The 22,353-nt window shown below is 41.8% G+C and overlaps 1 protein-coding gene across 1 annotated transcript in view; it reads right to left on the reverse strand.

Moving 5' to 3' along the window:
- Nucleotides 1–22,353, reverse strand: part of CUNH1orf94 (chromosome unknown C1orf94 homolog) — a 72,274-nt gene that overhangs the window by 20,595 nt on the left and 29,326 nt on the right. Inside the window, exons 2-4 of the mRNA XM_007950411.1 lie at nt 19,935–20,614; nt 16,611–16,871; nt 15,390–15,562 (exon numbers count right to left, since the gene is read on the reverse strand). Of these exons, the coding sequence (XP_007948602.1) occupies nt 15,390–15,562; nt 16,611–16,871; nt 19,935–20,614 (1,114 nt within the window). The remainder of the gene's footprint in view (nt 1–15,389; nt 15,563–16,610; nt 16,872–19,934; nt 20,615–22,353) is intronic.

The following is a 22,353-nucleotide window of genomic DNA, read 5'->3' on the forward strand; positions in this document are numbered from 1 at the left end:
ATTGTTTCTCTTATAGAGATGGAGGTTGTTATGGATTGAATTGTGTCTCCAATAAGTCCCAGTCCTTGTACCTGTGAATGTGACCTTGTTTGGAAATAGGGTCTTTGAAGATGCTATCAGTCAAGTTAACATAAGGTCATGCTGGAGAAGGGTGGGTCTGAATCCAAGCTGAGTGGTGTCTTATACAAGAGAAGAGACACAGAGACAGAAAGACAGAGGAAGGACAGTCATGTGAGGATAGACGAAATGCAGCTGAAGCCAAGGAATGCCAAGGTTGGTGGTGGGAGGCATGGAACAATTTCTCTCAGAGCACTCGAGAGGAATCAACATTGCCATTACTCTGACTTGAACTTCTAGCTTTAAGAACTGTGAGACAATACATTTCTTTTCTTTAAAGCCACCCAAGTTTGTGGTGTTTTGTGATAGCAGCCCTAGGAAACAGACACAGAGATGCAATATGTTTACTAACTAGTCTTTGGTTTACTGCTCACTTGCATCAGACTCCGAGCTTTCTCCCTCTCTTTCTCTCTCATTGCCATCGAGTCAGATCTGACTCATAGCGACCCCTCCTTGGGTTTCTGAGGCAGTATCACTACAGAAGTAGATTACCCAACCTTCCTTCCGAGGAGTGGCTGGTGGATTTGAACTGCCAGCATTCTGGTTAGCAGTCAAGTGCCTTAGGCACTATGCCACCAGAGCTCCTCTGAGATTCATAGTCACCTTTAAAACCCCTCTCTTAGTACAATGCCAGGTCTGTAGTAGAAAAATATTTTTTCAATTGCTTATGAATTAGGAAATAAATAAATAAATATGAGTAAATCAGTGAGCAGGTGAATGACTGAGCAGTGAATGAGCAAATACAAAAATGCACAGGTAGAAAAATAACAGGGAAGAAGCCAGTATGTGAATAGGACATTTCTCAAAAGACTATGTGAAGACAGTGTGCAAGAAATATAAAGGGGGGGGGGGGCACTTTAATTGCACCTTGTCACCACCATGGTGGGGCAGGAGGCTTTCTGCCCTGGGGGAGAGAGGGTGGGCAAACAAAAATAACAAGTAAAAAGGCTTGAAAACAAAACTTTGGGTGAAGGAAAGTGAGACTTTGCTAAATTCATTTAGTCTCAGTTTAAGATTCAGGAGCTAAGTCTGCTGGACTAGCTCAGAGAGTCTTTACATGGAGTAGTGAAGATACCCCTTCCATGTAGGATAGCTAAGCCCAAAGATTTACCATCCAGCTGTAAAGGAAGAAAGGATGTAGGGACCTTAGTTACCTGGTGCTATACTGTAGCACAAATACCACAGTGGGTGGCTTTAATTAACAGAAATGGATTTTCTCACAGTTCTGGAGGCTAAAAGTTCATATTAGGATCCCAGCCAAGTCAAGGCTTTCCTTGTCTGTAGCTCCAGCATTCCTTGGTTCCTTGGCATGTTGCTCTTCACTTTCCCCTGGAGGATCAACTCCTTTTACAGCAGAGTTCAACTGGGCCTATCAGCCTTCAACCACTCCACCCAGAGACAGGGTACCTGGAAGTCAGCCCTGCAATGTAGACGATCCTCACACAGCATCTGTTTTCCCCCACATGTGTTTTTCAGTATCTATTCTGGTCTTTTTATAATTCAGAAGTGATTAGGTATAAGACTCACACTACACTGGTATGGTGTCTGCTGATTGATTGATTACAACATATTAGACTGTATTATGGAAAATGATTACATTATTTTGCATTATGGAGAGTAATCTATCTGCCCAAGGGCAACTCATTTAATTACACATAACTAACTACTCCATGACAACAAACAGACTAATGTTTAGCCAAACAACTGGGAAACATAGACTAGCCAAGTTGACACATAAAATTAATTACCACAGGACCCAAGGGGAAGAAGGGCATGGAAGTAGGACAAGCTGAAGGTCAAGCATATATCTATATTTCCATTCTCCGGGCTTTGCCAAACCAGTCTGAGGCAGGGGATTCCAAGGAACTGGACCCACAAGCCTATGTACGTTCCTATCCCTTTCCCATGTACCCACATGCCATTCTGGAGAGTAGCCAGATCAGGAAGCAGAAGACTGAGAAATCTTGGATACTGAGCATCTTTCCTGGAGAAACTGAGCATTACCAGAAGGGACTATTTAAGTTATTGGATTTGAGTTAGGTTTAAACCAAAGTGGACATTTATTTGATTTCTCCCTCCTTCTATCCAGTGGGCAGCAGTTCTTAAGGGATATTAAATTAAATAGACAAAATAAAGAAACCACATTTTCCTTGCATAAGTATGTTCCATGAGTACAATTTCCAAACCCACTACAAATGTTTCACCATCTCTTTGTGTCTCACCACTACTTTCCCTTAGCTATGAGCCCATCACCAAGATCGTGTGCCCAGCCACCTTAACTGATGTGAGCTAATACTACTCAAATGTGGTTGTGCTGCAATGATCACTGGTGTACACGTATCTATTTGAGTCCTTGGTTTCAATTCTTTTGGGTATATACCTGGAATGAAATTGCTGGATCATATAGTAGTCTTAAATTTAACTCTTTTTTCTGTGATTTGAGTGAGAGTTTACAGAGAAAATTGGTTTTCCATTCAACAACTCATACAGCTTTGGATTCATGGCATTAAATGCAATCTCCACAACGTATCAACACTCTTCCCATTTCCTCCTTGTGTTTACTGATTCTGTTCCTCTTCCTTTCCTATCCCTTCTTGCCTTCTGAACTTTATTCCTGAGCAAATGCTGCCTTTTCATCTAGTGTTGGTTGTTCCAGACAGTGCACACCTCCTTAGTGTTATTGTTCACTTTATAGGACTATCTTTTGTTTGGCTCAAAGTTGAAGCACAGGGGTGGCTTAAAGGGTTAAAGGGTTACTGAGGGCCATAGTCTTGGGGGTTCTACCAGTCTCTATCAGACCAGTGAGCCTAATCTTTTTAATAGTGTTATTATTTTGAATTTTGCTGCACGTTTTTCTCCCACTCTATCTAGGGCCTCCTATTGTGATCTCTTTCAGGGCAGTCAGCAGTAGTAGTAGCTGGGCTTCATATAGTTCTTCTGGTCTCAGGGTGGTCAAGGCTGGGGTTTACATGATCCATTAGTCCTTTGGACTAATTGTTTCCATATGCTTTTCATTTATTTATTTTCTTCACTTTTCTTTGCCTCATTGGGGAAAGACCAATAGTTGCACTTAGAGGGCCGCTTACAAGATTTTAAGGCCCCAGTTGCTACTTACCAAGATAGGATGTAGAACATTGTCTTTGGACTGTATTAAACCAATTGACCTTGATGTCTCCCAAGACTATGGTCTTGAGTCCCTATACCCAGTGGCTCATTCTCTCAAGGTGTTTGGTTGTAACTCAGAAGTTTTCATAACTTTGCCCCCTGTGTGCTCTACTGTCTTCACAGATACATCTGCAGCGCATGTAAATACATAAGTAGAAATATCCTCTGTCAAACCTACATATATTCACAGGTATAATCTATTTCACCTTCCCACTACTGTTCAGCTTGTGTCTATGTACCCCCTCATAGATTATTATGGGAGCTCTGGTGGCATAGTGTCTGAGGCATCTGACTGCTAACCAGAAGGCTAGTGGTTCAAACCTACCAGCCACTACCTGGAAGGAAGGTTGGGCAATCTACTTCTGTAGCGATATCGCCTTAGAAATCCAAGGAAGGGTCGCTATGAGTCAGACCTGACTCGACAGCAGCGGGATAGATTATTATTACTGTAATTGCAGGACTAACTATGTAATAACATTTACCCCTGTTGCCTTTAACCCTGTGCTCCTCCCAGTGCCTTCTTTCGCCTTGATCATTTTGCACTGACCTCCCCCTCATTGTATAATCTTTCCCTTCACCCAAGTTAATATGTGTCTACCTCTATTTAGTGATTTACACTCTCTTCCCCTCCCACACCTGGTAACCTTCAAAAAATATTTCTTTCTATGAGTAAACCTTTACTTGCCTTTTTATACTAGTGGTATGATACCATATTTGTCCTTTTGTGATTGAGTAATTCTACTCAATATAATATCCTTCAGGTTCATCCGTTTTTTAACATTCACAGATTCATCGTTGTTCTTTAATGTTGCCTAGTGTTCCACTGTGTGTATGTACCACAGTTTACTTATCCATTCATTTGTTGGTGGGCACTTAAGTTGTTTACATCTTTTTGTTAATGTGAATAATGCTGTTATGAACAGGGATGTTCACATGGTTCATGCCATGGCTCTTATTTTTCTAAGATATACACCTCCTAGTGGGATTGCTGGATCATATGATATTTCTTTTCCAACTTTTTAAGGGAGTGCTGTACCATTTTCCCCAGTGGATGCACTGTTTTATAGTCCTACCACAGTGTATGAGGGTTCTAGTGTGTCCAAACCCTTGACAGCATTTTGTTAGTTTTTATATTTTGGAACTTTGCTATTAATGCAAGGGTGAGATGATATATCATTGTTGTTTGAATTTGCATCTCTCTGATGGCTAATGATCATGAGCACTTCTTCCTGTGTCTGTTGGCCACCTGAATGTACTCTTTGGTGAAGTGTCTGCTCATGTCCTCTGCCTATTTCTTTAATTGGATTGCTTCTCTTTTTGTTGTTGAGGTGTTGAAGTTTTCTGTAAGTTTTAGAGATTAATCCCTTGTCCAATATGTCATTGCCAAAAATATTTTCCCAGTCCACAGATTCTCTTTTTACATTTTTGGTGAAGTCTTTTGATGTTCATAAATGTTTAATTTTTAGGAGGTGTCAGTCATCTAGTTTGTCTTCTGCTGTTAGTGCATTTCTTTATGTTTGATGGTGTACTTACGCCATGTATTAGGGTCCATAAGTTTGCTGCTATTTTTTCTTTGATGATTTTTATAATTTTAGGTTTTACAATTAGGTCTTTGAGCCATCTTGAGTTCATTTTTTAATATGGTAAGAGTTTTGGATCCTTTTTCATTTTTCTGTAAATGCTGTTGTTGTTGTTATTTGCCCTCGAGTCAGACCCGACTCACAGCGACCCCTCCTTGGGTTTCCGAAGTGGTATCATTACAGAAGTAGACTGCCCAACCTTCCTTCCGAGGAGTGGCTGGTGGGTTTGAACCACCAGCCTTCTGGTTAGCAGTAAAATGTAAATAGACATCCAGTTTTGCATCATTTTTTAAAAAGATCAACCCCTATTTAATGGGTTAAAGCCCTTTGCCAAAGATAAGCTGTGGATAGATTTGCTTTTGGGTTCTCAATTCTGTTCCATTGGTCTATGTGTCTGTCATTGTACCAGTACCAGGCTGTTTTGACTACTGTAGTTGTATAGTAAATTTTGAGGTATGGAATATGAAGCCTCCTACTTTTGTTTTTTTTTCTTTATTAATCCTTTGCTTATCTGGGGTCTGTTTTCTTTTCATATAAAGATGATGATTCTTTTTCTATCTCTTTAAAGACCGATGATGAAATCTGGATCAGGATTGCGTTATATCTGTAGATTGCTTTGAGTAATATTGACATTTTCACAATGTTAAGTCACCCCATTCATGAGCATGGTATATTCTTCCATTTATGTAAGTCCTGTTGGTTCCTTTTAGTTGTGTCTTGTAGTTTTCTTTGTATAGGTCTTTGTGTCTGGTTAGATTTACTCCTAAGTAGTTCTTCTTTTGCATGGCTAATGAAAATGGTATTGTTTTTGTGATTTCATTTTCAGAGTTCTCTTTGTTAGTGTAGAGGAAATGACCAATTTTTGTATGTTGATCTTGTACCCTGCCACTTTGCTGAATCTTTCTACTAATTCATTTAGTTTTCTTGTTAAGACTCTAAGATTTTCTACATATAGGATCATATCATCTGCAAATAGAGATAGTGGTACTTCTTCTTTGGCAATTTGGATGCATTTTATTTACCTTTCTTAACTTATTGCTCTGGCTACAACTTTCAATACAGTGTTGAATAGGAGTGATGATAAAGAGCATCCTTGTCTGGTTCTCATTTGCAAGGGGAATTCATTTTCTCTCCATTGACAATAACGTTGGCCATTATATACAACCATATATGCCCTTAATTATGTTGAAGATTTCCCTTCTATTCCTATTTTGCTGATTGTTTTATCAAGAATGGAATGGGTGTTGGATTTTGTCAAATACCTTTTCTGCATCAGTTGTTATGATCATGTGGTTGTTTTCCTTTGTTTTATTGATGTGGTGAATTGTGTGTGTGTGGGTGTGTGTGTGTGGGTGTTAGGTGCTGTCAAATTGGCTCTGACCTATAGTAACCCTATGTATAACAGAACAAAACACTGCCCAGTCCTATGTCATCCTCACAATACTTGCTATGCTTAAACCAACAATTGTAGGCATTATGTCAATCCATCTTGTTTAGGGTTTTCCCTGTTTCACTGACTCTCTATTTTATCAAGTATGATATCCTTCTCCAGGGACTGGTCCCTTCTGACAAAATGACCGAAGTACTTGAGACGAAATCTGACCATTCTCACTTCTAAGGAGCATTCTGGCTGCAATTTTTCCAAGACAGATTTGTTAGTTTTTCTGGAAGTCCGTGGTGTATTCAGTATTCTTTGCCAACAGTGCAATTCAAATGCATCAATTCTTTGGTCTTCCTTATTCATTATCCAGCTTTCACATGCATGTAAGGCAATTTAAAAGACCATGACTTGGGTCAGCCACACATTAGTCTTTAAAATGATATCTTTGCTCTTTAACACTTCAAAGAGGTCTTTTGCACCAGAATTGTCCAATGAAATATGTCTTGACTGCTGTTTCCATGGGTGTTGATTGGGATCCAAGCAAAATTAAATCCCTGAGAGCTTCAATCTTTTCTCCACTTATTGTGATGTTGCTTATTGGTCCAGTTGTGAGGATTTTTGTTTTCTTCATGTTGAAGTGTAAACTATTCTGAAGGCTGTTGTCTTTGATCTTCATCAGTAAGTGCTTCAAGTCCTCTTCATTTTCAGTAAGCTAGGTTGTGTCATATGCATATCACAGATTGTTAATGAGTCTTCCTCCAATTCTGATGTCATGTTCTTCTTCATATAGTCCAGCTTTTTGGATTATTTCTCAGCATTCAGATTGAATAAGTATAGTGAAAGGATACAACCTTCATGCCCAACTTCCCTGATTTTAAACCATGCAGTATCACCTTGTTCTTTTTGAATGACTACTCTTTCTTGGTCTATGTACAGGTTCCTCATGAGCACAATTAAGTGTTCTGGAACTCCCATTCTTCTCAATGTTATTCATAGTTTGTTATGATCCATACAGTCAAATGCATTTGCATAGTCAATAAAACACAAGTAAACATCTTTCTAGTATTCTTTGTTTCAGCCAAGATCCACCCGACATCAGCAAAGATATCTCTCATTCTATGTCCTCTTCTGAACCTGTCTTGAATTTCTAGGAGTTCCCTGTTAATATACTGCTGCAACCATTATTTAATTATCTTCAGCAAAATTTTACTCACATCTGATATTAATGATATTGTTCAAAAATTTTAACATTCTGTTGGATCACCTTTCTTGTGAATGGGCACAAATGTCAATCTCTCCAGTCAGTTGGCCAGATTTCTTGGCATAAATGAGTAAATGCCTTCAGCACTGCATCTGTTTGCTGAAACATCTCAATGGCTTCCATCAATTCCTGAAGCCTCATTTTTCCCCAGTTCTTTCAGTGTAGCTTATACTTTTTTCAATACCATTAGTTCTTGATCATATGCTGCTTCCTGAAATGATTAAACATCGACCAATTCTTTTTGGTACAGTGACTCTGTGTATTCCTCCCATCTTCTTATTTTATCTGCATTGTTCAATATTTTGCCCATCAGTATTGCAACATGAGGCTTGAATATTTTCTTCAGTTCTTTCAGCTTGAGAAATGCTAAGTATGTTCCACATTTTTGGATTTCTAATTCCAAATCTTCACACATTTCATTATAATATTTTACTTTGTCTTCTTGAGCCACCCTTTAAATCTTCTGTTCAGTTCTTTTATTTCATCATTTCTTCCATTTCATTTAGCCACTCTCTGTTGAAGAGAAAGTTTCAGAGTCTCTTCTGACATCCATTTTGGTCTTTTCTTCCTTTCCTGTCTTTTTAATGACCTTTTGCTTTCTTCATGTATGAAGTTCTTTATGTCATCCACCAATTTGTCTGGTTTTTGGTTCTTGGTGTTCAATGCATCAAATCTACTCTTCAGATCGTCCCTAATTCAGGTAGGATATAATCAAGGTCATAGTTTGGCTCTCAGACTTGTTTTAATTTTCTTCAGCTTTACATTGAACTTGAATATGAGTAATTGATGGTCTGTTCCACAGGCAGCTGTTGGCCTTGTTTTAAATAATGATACTGAACTTCTCCATTGTCTCTTTCCTCTCTCTTTAATTTCTTTGTATTCCAACCAGTAAAATCCACATGTATAGTCACCATTTATTTTGTTGAAAAAATAAATGAATATGTTGTTGGTCTTGCAAAATTCTGTCATGCAGTCTCTGACATCATTTCTTTCACCAAATCCATATTTTCCAACTACCTATGCTTCTTCGTGTCCAACTTTCTCATTCTAATCACCAGTAATTACTAGTATATCTTAATTGCATGTTTTGTCAATTTCAGACCGCAAAAGTTGGTTAAAAAAAAACACTTCTATTTCTTCATCTTTTGTTTTAGTGGTTGGTGCATAAATTTTAATAATAGTTTTATTAACAGGTCTTCTTTGAAGATGTATGGTGTATTAAGTTGATTGCTTTTCCAACGTTGAACCATTCTTGCATACCTGGCATGAAGCCCATTTAGTCATTATATTTTGACATGTTGTTGGATTCTATTGGCTATGATTTTGTTGAGAATTTTTGTGTCTGTGTTCATGAGGAATGTTGTTGTTGTTGTTGTTATGTGCCGTCAAGTCGGCCCCAACTCATAGTGACCCCTCCTTGGGTTTCCGAGGCAGTATCACTACAGAAGTAGTATTGTCCAACCTTCCTTCCGAGGACTGGTTGGTGGGTTTGAACCACCAGCCTTCTGGTTAGCAGTCAAGTGCCTTACGCACTATGCTACCAGAGCTCCTTATGAGGAATACTGATCTCTTTTTTTGGTGCTATCATTACTGGGTTTTGGTTAGGCTTGCTTCTAGACTGGGCTTGGGAGTATTCCGCCCTTTTCTATGTTCTAGAATAGTTTGAGTTGAATTGTTGAATTGTTGTCAGTTCTTCTCTGAATGATTGGTAGAATTCACCAGTGAAGCCATCTGGGCCAGAACTTTCTTTTTTTTTTTTTTAATCTTTCCTCTTGATTGCATCCAACATAATTTTAAGTCTTTCTTCATTTCTCTTTTTCATTCTTTTTTTCTGATTATTCATCTAATAGATTTATATTGGAGATTCAATTTCTTCTATTTCACTAATTCTTTCTTCCACCAATTCAGTTCTACTCCTTTGCCCTTCCAATGTGTTATCTATTTCTAAAACTTTAGTATTGATCTTCTGGATTTCTATTTGCCATTTTTATATGATTTCTAATTTTCCATTTATTTTATCAATTTGTTCTTGTATTGTTTTCCTGAATTCTTCAAGAATTTTGTCTTTTTCTTGACTTTGTCTATGACTTCCTTGATTTCTTTCTTAATCTGATGAAAGGAAGTAAATATATATCTTTTGAATTATTTATCAGGTAATTCAACTGCATTTCTCCCTGTTGTTGTTGTTGTTATGTGCCATTGAGTCGGCCCCCACTCATAGCGACCCCTTCTTGGGTTTCCAAGGCAGTATCACTACGGAAGTAGGATTGCCCAACCTTACTTCCGAGGAGTGGCTGGTGGGTTTGAACCGCCAGCCTTCTGGTTAGCAGTCAAGTGCTTTAGCCACTATGCTACCAGAGAAGATTTTCTTATTCTGTATTCTGGTCACTTGTTTGCACCACCTTGTCCTGTGTTTTTGGTCTGATTTCAAGTTGTCTGCTGTCTCCAAGGCATTATGGTGTTTTTGTGTTCATTTGTTTATGGTATATTCATTTGCTTCACCCTGTTTTTTTTGTTTTGTTTTGTCTTATTTTAATATATCCAGGCAATGAGGCAGGTATGCTACTCTGGTCACTAGTTTGGCAGTACTGGGGTGCTCACCACCTGTCTCTGGGTGAATTTGGTAGCAATTAGTTGTGGGGGCACAAGTCTCTAGTTGCTGATTGTGTAGAGAAGCTGTGGGCAGGCTTTTCCATTGTGGGCCTCCATCTTTCATCAATCCAGGGGTGCTGGAGTAGGTGTTGGCACTAGCCCAGTGAGTAAGGTGGGCAGGGGTGTTAAGTATGACTGGGTAGGGTCACTGGCTTCCAACTGATGGGACAAAGAAAAAGATTAAAAAAAAAAAAAAAAGAGTAGAAGACAAAAAAAAAAAGAAAAGAAAAAAACAAGGGAGAAGGGGGAGTAACTAAGAAGAAAGAAAAACAAAATGGAAAATGAAAGAAAAGCAAACTAAAAAAAGAAAAAAGCAGCACAGTACCAGTGCAAGCACTAGCTGCCAAACACTGCTGCAGCAGGGACATGATGCTCATTCTGCATGAGCCATACTGCTTACTGCAGAGGAGCAGGGGTGCAATGCTTACCGTGGAGGTGGGGGGGGCATGAAGGCCACTCTCTGCAGGATCACACACTGCCTGTGGAGCAAGCACTGCCAATTGTGGAGGCAGTGGGGCATCCACTCCCCAGGATTGAAATGAAAGAAAAAGAAGAAGAGAAAAGAGGAGGGGAAGAGGAAGTGGGGAAAAAGGAGACAGAAAAAACAAGGGGGGAAGAGGGAAGAGCTCTGAAGAGAGAATAAAAAGAAAGGAACACAAAACTGGTACAAGCACTGGCTGCCAAACACGGCTATCGTGGAATGACAGCATTCAGTCTCTGGGAGCACACACTGTCAACTGCAGAGGGGCAGAGACAGGCACTGATGCCTGAGGAGAGAGTGAAGGTGGGGCAACCACTCCACATAATTAAATAAAGAAGAAGTATGAGAAAGAGTAAAAAGAAAAATCAGGAAGGGCGAAGAGGAAATAACTATAAAGAAAGAAAAGAAAAGAAAAGAAAAGCAGCACAGTACTGGCTCAAGTGCTAGTTGCTGAACACAGCTGCAGCGGAAACCCACGGCTCACTCTATGAGAGCACAAAATGCCATCCGTGGAGGGGTAGGGATGGGTGCTGCTGACTGAACAGGTGGAGGGGGCAGGACACCTACTCCTTGGGATCTAAAAACACAGAAGGGTGGAGGAAAGGAAGAAAACAAAAAAGGAAAAAAAAAGTAGGGGACAGAAGAACTGAGAAGAAAAACAAAGGAAAAGGAAAAGAGGGGAGAAAAGCAGCATAGCACTGGCAGTTGGGGGAGGTGTGGCTGGCTCCCAGGTGGATGAGGTTGGGCTGCTCCTCTGGCTACTGAGAAGTGTGGGGTAAGGGGCAGAAGAAGATCACATCTCTCTGTTCACAATCCCCAATAAGGCTGCCAGTTTAACACTGGGTGAGCAGAGCTGGCTATCTAGAGTGGAGCCCTGATTGGAATGTTGCTTGCAATAATTCAAAATGGTGTGTAGGGGCTGGCCCACGGGCAATTTACTGTTCCATATGCCTCATATTCATGGTTTTCGTTCATTCTCTTCCTCTAATCAGTATTTGGTCTACTCTTTATCCTTTCCTTTAAAGCTCTTGGTTCCAGGATTGTCATCCATAACCATTTCACTTGGTTTCTTGGGTCTTTGTTACAGAGTGTCTGGAAAGAGTATATGCCTTGTCTGCTATCTTGGCCTCACCTCCCCTAGGTTTAACTTTTTGAAGATCTACCAAAATGTTTGCCAAAGTAGATGTACCATTTTAAAGTTCCATCAGCAGTGAACAAGGGTTCCAATTTCTCCACATCCTCAATAACACTTGTTTTTTAAAAAATAAATAAATAAATAAAAATAATTTTCTTAGTGGAACTGAAGTGGTATATCATTGTGGTATGCTTTGTATTTCCCTAATGACTAATGATGTTGAGCATCTTTTCACGTGTTTGTAAGCAATTTGTATTTCTTCTTTGGTGAAATGTCTATTCAAGTCCTTTGCCTACTTTTTAATTTGGTTGTTTGTCTTTTTGTTGTTCATTGTAGCAGTATTTACAATAGCCAAAACATGGAAACAATTTAAATGCCCATCAACAGATGAATGAATAAACAAAATGTGGAATATATATACTGTGGAATATTACTCTCCCATAAAGAGTAATGAAGTCCTGATACAGAGTAAAACATAGATGAATACTGAAAACATGCTGAGCAAAATAAATCAGTCACAAAGGGCAAATTTTATATGACCCCATTTATATGAAATACCTAGAATAGAAAAATATATAAAGACTAAAGATTAGGGGTTACCAGGGTTTCCATATAATCTTAAGAATAGATGTGATGCCTTGAACCAAAGACCACCAAGTTCTGGTATGACTTCAAGGATATCATACATGAACAAAGCAAAAGGTATTGAAATGACAAGAAAGAAAGAAAAGGCCAAGGTGGATGTCAGGAGAGATTCTGAAACTTGCTCTTGAAAGTAGAGTAGCTAAAGTGAATATAATAAACAATGAGGTTAAAGAGCTGAACATATTTCAAAGGGCAGCTTGAAAAGACAGAGTAAAGTATTATGAAATTTGCAAGGACCTAGAATTAGAAAACCAAAAGGGAAGAACAAGCTTGGTATTTCTCAAGCTAAAATTACTTGAGAAAAAATTCAAGCCTCGAGTTGCAATCTCGAAGGATTTTATGGGCAAAATATTGAACAGTACAGGAAACATCAATAGAACATGGAAAGAATATACAGAGTCACTGTACCAAAAAGAATTGGTCAATGTTCAACTGCTTCAGGCATTGGCATATAATCAAGAACTGATGGTACTGAAGGAAGAAGTCCAAGCTGCACTGAAAGAATTGGAGAAAAACAAAGCTCCAAGAATTGGCTGAATATCCATTGAGATGTTTCAACAAATAGTTGCTATGTTGGAAGCCTCACTTGTCTACACCAAGAAATTTGGCAGACAGCCACTTGGCCAACCGGCTGGAATAGATCCATATTTGTGTCCGTTTCAAAGAAAGGTGATCCAACAGAATGTGAAAATTATCAATCAAAATCATTACTATCACATGCAAGTAAAATTTTACTGAAGATCATTAAAAAAAAAAAAAAAAATTGCAGCCCTACATCAACAGGGAACTGCCAGAAATTCAAGCTGGATTCAGAAGTTGTGGAATCAGGGTTATCATTGATGACATCAGATGGATCTTGACAAAAAGCTGAGAACACAAGAATGATGTTTATCTATGTTTTATTAATTACATAAAGGCATTAGACTGTGTGGATCATATAAATTATGGATAACATTGTGAAGAACAGGAATTCCAGAACACTTCAATGTGCTCATGAGGAACCTGTACATAGACCAAGAGGCAATTGTTCAAACAGAACAAGAGGATACTGCATGGTTCAAAATAAGGAAAGAGGGGCATCAGGGTTGTATCCTTTCACCAGACATATTCAATCTATATGCTGAACAAATAATCTGAGAAGCTGGGCTATATGAGGAAGAATGTGGCATCAGGACTGGAGGAAGGCTCATTAACACCCTGTGATATGCAGATGACACAACTTTGCTTACTGAAGGCGAAGAGGACATGAAGCACTTACTGATGAAGATCAGAGATAACAGCCTTCAAAATAGTTTACACCTCAATATAAAGAAAACAAAAATCCTCACAACTGGACCAATAAGCAACATCATGATTTAAAAAAAAAAAAAAAAAGAAGAAGAAGAAGAAGAAGATTGAAGTTGTCAAGGATTTCATTTTACCTGGATCCACAATCAAAGCTTATAGAAGCATCTGTCAAGAAATCAAACGATGCATTGCATTGAGAAAATCTGCTGCAAAAAAGCACTTTAAAGTCTTAAAAAGTAAATACGTTGCTTTGAGGACTAAGGTGTGACTGACCCAACCTATGATATCTTCAGTAGCCTCATACACATGTGAAAACTGGACAATGCATAAGGAAGACTGAAAGACTGTTGCCTTTGAACTATACAAAAAAAAAAAAACCAAACTCATTGTCAGCGAGTCGATCCTGACTCATAGCAACCCCTCTTTGAATTTCTGAGGCAGTATCACTACAGAAGTAGATTGCCCAGTCTTCCTTCTAAGGAGTGGCTGGTGGGTTTGAACCACCAGCCTTCTGGTTAGCAGTCAAATGCCTTAGGAACTATGCCACCAGAGCTCCTTTTGAACTATGGTGTTGGTGAAAGAGATTGTATATACCATGGAATTCCAGAAGAATGAATAAATCTGTCTTAGAAGAAGCCACAATGTTCCTTGGAAGTGAGTATGATAAGACTTCACCTCATGCACTTTGTACATAAAGGACCAGTCTCTGAAAGAGGATATCACCAAAGTAGAGGGTCAGTGAAAAAGAAGAAGGCCCTCAGTGAGATAGACTGACACAGTAGCTGCAATGATGGGCTCAAACATAGCAAAGATTCCCAGGAAGGCACGAGACCAGGCAGTGTTTTGCTCTGTTGTACATAGGATTGCTATGAGTCAGAATCAATCTGATGGCACCTGACATCAACAACAATCAGGAAAGAAAAGGAAATAATTGCTTAGAGGTCACTGAGTTTCTTCTGTTAAGTGTGATGGAAAAATTTTGGAAACAGATTGTAGTGACTGTTGTATATGATAAATGTAATTAATGTCACTGAACTGTATATATAAAACATTGAAATGGTATGCATGTATATATATATATGTATATATACATCACAATATAGTTTAACAAAGTGGCCATATAATTTATCATCCAAACTAAATTACTTGAGAATGAAAAGTGGTATTTTTCATAATTATGCTAGTAAAAAAGACCTAAATTGGGATTGTTCCAAGCAATCTAGGACATATAGTCATCCAACTTTAAAGGAAGTCACAGGACACAGGTGGTAAACTAGGATTATCCCATCATCCTATCCAGAAATTCCAAGAGAAATTTTGTGCAAAGCACACAGCCAGCCAAAATTAGCAAAGCAGCTCTAGAATACACAGCACAGAGTGAACTGGAATTCAGATATATGTATATGTGCATGCATATGTATATGAGTATATATTTATGTATGTATGCATGTGTATAGCAAATGGTTTGTCTGATGTGGCCACAATGGAAAAAAAAAAAAAAAACTTGTAAATTCATAGTTATTTATTTACTGTAGTTCCAATGAAGGCTCTGGAATATAGGGATGGAGTTCAAGGGACATCTAAATCTCTCTATGAAATGGGCTCCCTACAAGCCACCCTCCTCCACAGTCAGACCCTGTGTGGGTGGCCACATGGGGAGCGAGACTCATTACTCACTCACTCACCTGATACTGTGGGAAGGTGGAGTGATTTGTGAACACCGGCAGAGGTGGGTAGTTCATGTTGAGCCAGAGTGGCTGATTGAGGGTTGCTGAGGTCAAGGCTGTGGCAAAGCGTGGGTTGAAGACGTTCCCTGTATACTTGTTGTTCTTGTCTGCCACTGTTACAGGTGGGTTAACTGTAAGTTTACAGGAGAAGTGTTTCAGTGTCTGAGGCAGGGAAGGGCCAGGATGCCATCAGCACCAGAACTGCCCCAGAAATGAATGTTCTCATAGAGGTTAGGTTCCCGGAGTTCTAAGAAGATTCTTCAAAGTTCTGGTAAATTTCCATCTATAACCAAAACCAAACCCACTGCCATCAAGTTGATTCTGACTCATAATGACCCTATAGGACACAGTAGAACTGCCCATAGGGTTTCCAAGGCTGTAAATCTTTACTGAAGCAGACTGCTCCATCTTTCTCCCATGGAGCAGCTTGTGGGTTTGAACTGCCAACCTTTTGGTTAGCAGCTGATTTAACTACTGCACCACCAGAGCTCCTTATTTCCAACTAAGGGGAAACATTATTATTCCTACCTTGCCAATTTGGAATGCGTAAAAATCCTGACATGGTCTGGCTTGGAGCTCTTTTTTCCATCATTCTCTAATGATGGAGGCAGTTTAGAAAGGGATACAATAAACCAGATTGCTAGGACTATATTTCCTCTATTTACAAAACCAAATTCTTTCAAGTGCCTGAGAAAAATCCAGTTTTATACAAACAATTGCTATGCCACAGGAATTCATTCTTATCAAATTATTAAAGCAGGCTCCCTAAGGACATTAGGCGCAATCAGCTGAGGCAATTGATACCAATTGTAGAAAGACAAGGGAGAGAAAGCAGGGGTTTGAATAATCTCAATCTAAAAATAATCTATGGACTTTTCTTTGGCAACTTGACAGAATATGATATATGCTAGGTCAGGACTGTATTCAAAACTGTATTCAAAACCACTAATAATGCCCATGTGACTCTAGAGAGCCAACCTCATTTCTCTAGCTATTGTATTACTGATAAGAAATGTGGGGAGAAAGTCATTTCCTTATTTTGTAAATTTAAAAGCTGACACCCGGAGAAAGACAGTGACTTGCCCTTGGAGGGGACAGCCATTTGCTGGCAGAGCCCCCCAGGGGCATATGAGGGTTCTGGGCTCCTCTGCAGATCCTCCCTGGGTAGGGTCAGCTTACATTTCAGCTCCAGCCCATCCATCTCCACTTTGCTATGAAGTCTCAGCTGCCCACTGGGGTTCTTGGTTGCTCCAAGGAACTCATAGAGCAGGTTCTTCTCAGCCGGCCAAGCAGGCTTCTTGGTTGGCAGGGCCATGGACATGGTGCTCACTGGGTCACTGCAACCCTCTTCACCACAGCTGTCCTTCTTGCTCTGGGGCCACTGACTGAGAAAGAGGCTCTCTCGACCCTTGGTCAGCTCCTTGGTGCCAGGGTTCAGTTCTAGAGCAGAAGGAAACTGAGTCAGTGCCCTGGGAAGGCCAAGTGCTGCATGTGAGGAGCACCTTCTTAAGAACTAAGTGATGGATCCTCCCTCGCACACATCTGAGGCTCAGGCCACTCTGGGAGACTCTCTCCACTCACTCTTTCCAGGCAAAGCCAGCCTCAGTCTCCTACCTAAAGCCTTCCATGACCACTGCCTGTTCTGGTCTTTCTCTTTCATTCATCCATCCATTCAGCAGTCCAACCATCCATCCAGCTATCCTTCATTTCTTCCTTCCTTCCATCTACTCATTCATCCTGCCCTCCATCATTCCTTCTTTCATCCAAACTTCTTCTTTCTTCCCTCCCTTCATCCTCCCTTCTTCCCTCCCTCCCTTCCTCCCTTTCTTCCCTATCCCCTTTCCTTCCTCCCACCTCTCCTTCGTCCCTTCCTTCCAACCATCTATCCATTCAATAGTAACAAGCCCTGAGCTAAATACTGGCAATACAAAGATTACTTGGACACAGTTCTTGCCTTCAGGGAGCCTATGGGTTAGCAGAACAGACACACATTCCTACAGGACATTTGATCTGAGCCACACAGTCAGGCTACTTGTCATGGGCTCTACTCTTGTCTCATTGCTCATAGGCAGTTCAGCCAGTGCTCACTGGCACTCACTCTTCAATGCCAGGCCCTGACCCGAGGGCTGGGGACACTGTGATGAGTCAGAGCCAGACTCTTTCTTCCCTACAGGAGCTTACGACAAGAGGAAGAGAGAGACGTATCTAGAAATAGCTCTGGAACAAAGCAGATGGGGATTGTGAGGTGACAGAGGGATACAGTGGGAGAAGAGGGTGGCTGAGACCACTTCTGTCTGAGAGGGCCAGAAGGCTTCTAGGGGACGTGGGGTTTCAGCAAGGCCTTACATGCAGGGGTACAGGGGAGGAAAGCACACCAGGCAGGGCAACTATAGCCAAAGGCATGGAAAATGAAAAAAGACATAGTGAGTCATTGGGCATGGCCGAAGAAATGGGAGTGCCAGACCCAGATCTCTCTCCAAAAAACACTGAGCATTTCCCTATCTGGACCATCATGGGATCCTCCACAGCAATGGTTTCCACACACCTATCTCTTTTTTAGCAATGAAACTCTCATAGAACAAAATTAAGTGTGAGTGTGTATGAAGAAATAGTTATAAAATTATTTTTTAAGGCATTGCTCTGGTAGCAGCAAGGAAGAAGGAATTGCCCCCCTCCACAACCCCCTTCACTCCTTGTCCAGACTTATGGTCCTTGAAAATCTCCACAGAGGTTGGCTAGAAACCCGGATGGCCAACTGGATGGTTGTACATCATGCTAGATACACAATAGGCACTTAGAACCTCTTTGTTAGAGACCTGATCAGGGGACCTGTGCCCCGGAGTTACCTGTTGGGAGTGGACTTGATCTCACCAGCTCTTGGCCCCAGCCTGGCCCAGTAGTCTAGGTGGGACTGGGCCTGCTCTCCTAGCACCATGCTAGCAAAGGGAAGAGCTGCTCTTGCCTGAGCCAGTTTAGGAGAAAATGACATTTTTAGCAAAATATGTCCCTAGAGTCTCTTCCAAGAGTTTCTCTGGTTGCTGAGTTTAGCCCCCAGCCAGTGTGCTGAAATAACAATACTCACTAATAATAGCCATCTCCCCAGAGATTCACACACCTGCAGAGATTCTCTCTCACACACCTACAGTTGCCTCAAATATGCTTACCTGCTCCCTCATTTACAAAGAACTCTCTTCCAAAGTCCACGTACACACAACCACATAGTCCTGCAGTTTCCTTTGATGCACTCACAGGTACACAGACACATACAGGACAGATATATGCAAAAACATGTACACACAGACACCCTGAGATGCACCCATACTTGCAGTTTTCTCTAACAAATACTCTCACATCTGCAAAGTTGCCTTTGGCACACCTTTGCACACACATGTACACACACACACACACACGATGGGGAAGGCAAGGCTATCTCAAACCCAATAGCCAAATCAGATAGAGAGGCATCTACATGTCCCTCTTGGAGAAAGATGTGGGAGGAAAGTCTCTTCACTCTGGACAGGGTTCAGTCCTCTCATGCCCACAGCTCATCATCCCCAAACAGCCCTCTGGTCTGTCAGACCCAGAGTCCAGCTTCCTGTCCATAACTCTAATTCCTTGGTCTTCCTACAGTGCTCCAGAATGTTCTGTCAGGTGACCTTGTTCCTATTTTCTTAAGGAAATGGATTTGGACCCTCCCCAATACGGTCATCTCTCACTCTCCCATCTCTCCCATCCATGCTCACAGCCTGGGGATAATTTTTGTTTTGGTTGATGTGGGTATGATCTGCCCTACTACTCATTGCTGACTCTAGGCAAAGGCCCCTGCCATCAGTCTGCCTTTGAACTATCCAGTGTGAGTGGTTGGATCACAATGGTCACAAAATGCAGAATCCTGGGAGTAGGGCAGGAGAAATGTGGGAACGGACTGGACTTAATGAAAAAGATGCCTCAATTATAGGATGGGAATGTACTTTTCTAAGTGTACTGGGAACACATCCCAAAGCCAACAGTCTGAATTGTTTCTGGAGAGTTTAGCCACCCATCCCACTGTTCCAGGCCTCATTGCCAGAATAGGTGCCTCCATGGACCCCTGTTGGAAGCTAAATACTCCCAGCTGCCAATAAAATTTCTCTGCTATCCAGCCTTCAATGCCTCTGCTGCAGTTTTTCTCAGGATCCAGCTGGGCTAAACCCTTCTTTCAAAGCACTCTGGATAGCTGGTAAATTCAAAAAATTAGCCATATCTCAAACAATGCCTATCTTTCTTCTCAAAGCATGTTGAACCAGGGTCTCCATATATGCTTATGCAAACTATACCCTGTATGGACAACCAGCAGAGGAGCACACGGGGGCTGAACACAGCCTGTCAATATGCACCTGGAGCTGTGTCCACCAAAGGGACTGCTTTTTCCTAATTTGCCCAAAGGTATTTTAAGCACTTGCTGCAGCCCTGGTGGGCTTCCTGGCAGCCCTGCTCTCTCTACTTGCTCCTAGCCACACTCACCCATCAAGTGATGACCTTCCATGGCAGGGTCCACCTCGGGTTTGGAACAGATCTTGGCAAACACCGGGAGCTGCCTCTTCTGAGTAGGGAGCTCAGGGAGCTTGTCCAAAGGTGCAAGAGGAGGTGCGGGTGGCAGCAGCAGAAATGCACCCAGCCCCGCTGACTCCTTGGGTCCAGGGCCACTGAACATGCTGTTCTGCAGGAAGTCCTTTATGACCCTTGTCTCTTCCAGCACCATCTTGTTGTTGGGAACCTTACTTTCAGTGGATTTTAGTGGAAACTGGGCCAGGAGCTTGCTGATCTCTGAGGTTCCCAGGCTGTGGCCCCTATCTTCTGTCCCCTTGGCACTCTTGACCTTGGCAGAGCGCAGAATGCCCGTGACCGTAGACATGGCAGAGTCACAGCTCTGCTGGCTGCCAATAACGGACACGGCCACCTTTGGCTCCAGAAGCTTGTCACTGGTGATGATGTAGTCTCCAGGGAGCTCAGTGCTTTCTGCTGCCAGAGGAGGTTTAAGAATGCAGGGAGTCAGTTCTCTCTTCCCCTCAGGAGAGCCACCAGGTGTCTCAAGCTCACCTGAGCTCTCTTTGACCAGGATGAGGTTCTCTTTAGTGAGGCTCAAGAACTCCTGCTCCACCAACAGGGAGATCTCATCTTTGCCACCGCTGAGCTCCAGTGCTCTACAAACAGGTCAGAAAGATGGATGTTTTTAATGCCAGTTCACCAAGGGGCCACTCTGCAACAGGGCACAAGTCCCAGGGAAAGGTGATGGAAGTGTGACTGGAAGAAAACACATTTCTAGATCACAGAAATCTATTGCTTTCTCAATAGAAAACATATATGAGCAAGTAGTGGACTCCCAAGAGGCTTCTGCAGGCCACCAGTAGGCTGTAGTATAAAGAATATGGTCTGGGAATTGGGATACTGGGTCCTCTCCCAATACCTCTTGCTGAGTGAACTGAAGCAAGTCACAGTTTCACTGGGCCTTGGTTTCAGACCACCTTTCCTGACCATTCATGCCTGAGGCAGTGAAAGACTCGAAAGGTGTTCCCTGGAAAATTATGCAGCACTACAGCAAAAGGGTCAGGGGTCAGTGCTTGGGCTGAGTCCTGGGAAGGCCCAGAGCACTGTGTAGCCCAGGTCCTCACTACATAATGGTCAAATGAGAGCAGGGAGAGTGAGCAGGTGAAGCTCAAACCTCTGTGTCCCTCCCCCACTACGTGATCCTTGGCAGGTCCCTCAGCATCTCAGCACCTAGATATCTTCATCTGATTAGCAGGGATCTTATAGGACCCTCCTCATGTGGCATACAAACAACTGAGGATAGGTAGTATCTGGAAAAGAGTAAGGGCAATACAAAAGTCAGCCTGGCTGGGTCTGTGGATCCTGGAATCCATACAATGGCCCCATAGATTCATGTCCACACTAGTTAGCATGACCTTCTGACAAGATCACAGCCTCTGGACAGGGCCCTCTTTCTGGGTGGCACTAGCAGTTGGTTGGTCCCTGCAATTGATTTACAACAACCTCCCTGGATCTAAGACCCTGGCATCTACCTGCACCTTAGACCCTTTGACTCCCCACTGGCCCCATGATAGCCAGTACCAGCCTGATGGGACCTGACGGACGCATGGACCCTTGGTTGGGTGGTGCCTATCCTGATGACCTGCCATGAGCCCCAAGCCTGCCCCACCAGCAGCTTTTAGGGTGCACCTTCCTCCATGGTATTGCTAGAACAACAATAGCCACCCAACTTAGAACTACCTGCTATGCCTACTCAATGGGCTCCTCTGAGGGGCAGATGAGGTGACCTACATAGGACATTCTAGAAACTGCAAAGCACTCTGCCCCTGTGAGTATGAAAGATGAAGATGGTAAAAAGGGATAGAGGGAAATTAAGAAAGCCCCAAGAGTAGAGCTCAGCTGCCGTGGCTTAGTCTTTGCAGTTGGGAAGGGAGCCACAGCCATCCCCAGGCCAGAGAGAAGGAAGACCCAGTGCTCTGATAACTGGCTCCAAGGACACAATGAGTCTCAGAAACAGTGAATGTTAAACACTCCAAGCAGAAACTATCATGATTTTCTGGTAATGCCCTCTGCACATGAATACACAAACACATACACACACACATACACAGACAAATACAGACCCACATGGTTGGATGCATACTTATTCAGAATCACATGGGTAGATAATGGCTCATGTGTTAATATACCTAAAACTAAGGGAACAGTCAGTGTATCTGACAATCATTGAAAATGGGGACAGGCTTAGTCTTAGAGACCTCCTGCTGGGGCGGGCATTAATCCTTTAATTACTGGACCTCAGAGCTCTGGTAACATAGTGCCTAAGGCACTTGACTGCTAACCAGAAGGCTGGCGGTTCAAACCCACCAGCCACTCCTCGGAAGGAAGGTTGGGC

Source organism: Orycteropus afer, unplaced genomic scaffold (assembly GCF_000298275.1).
Source record: "Orycteropus afer afer isolate SDZICR_OR568_19922 unplaced genomic scaffold, OryAfe1.0 scaffold00272, whole genome shotgun sequence".
In the NCBI taxonomy this organism is placed as follows: Eukaryota; Metazoa; Chordata; class Mammalia; order Tubulidentata; family Orycteropodidae; genus Orycteropus; species Orycteropus afer.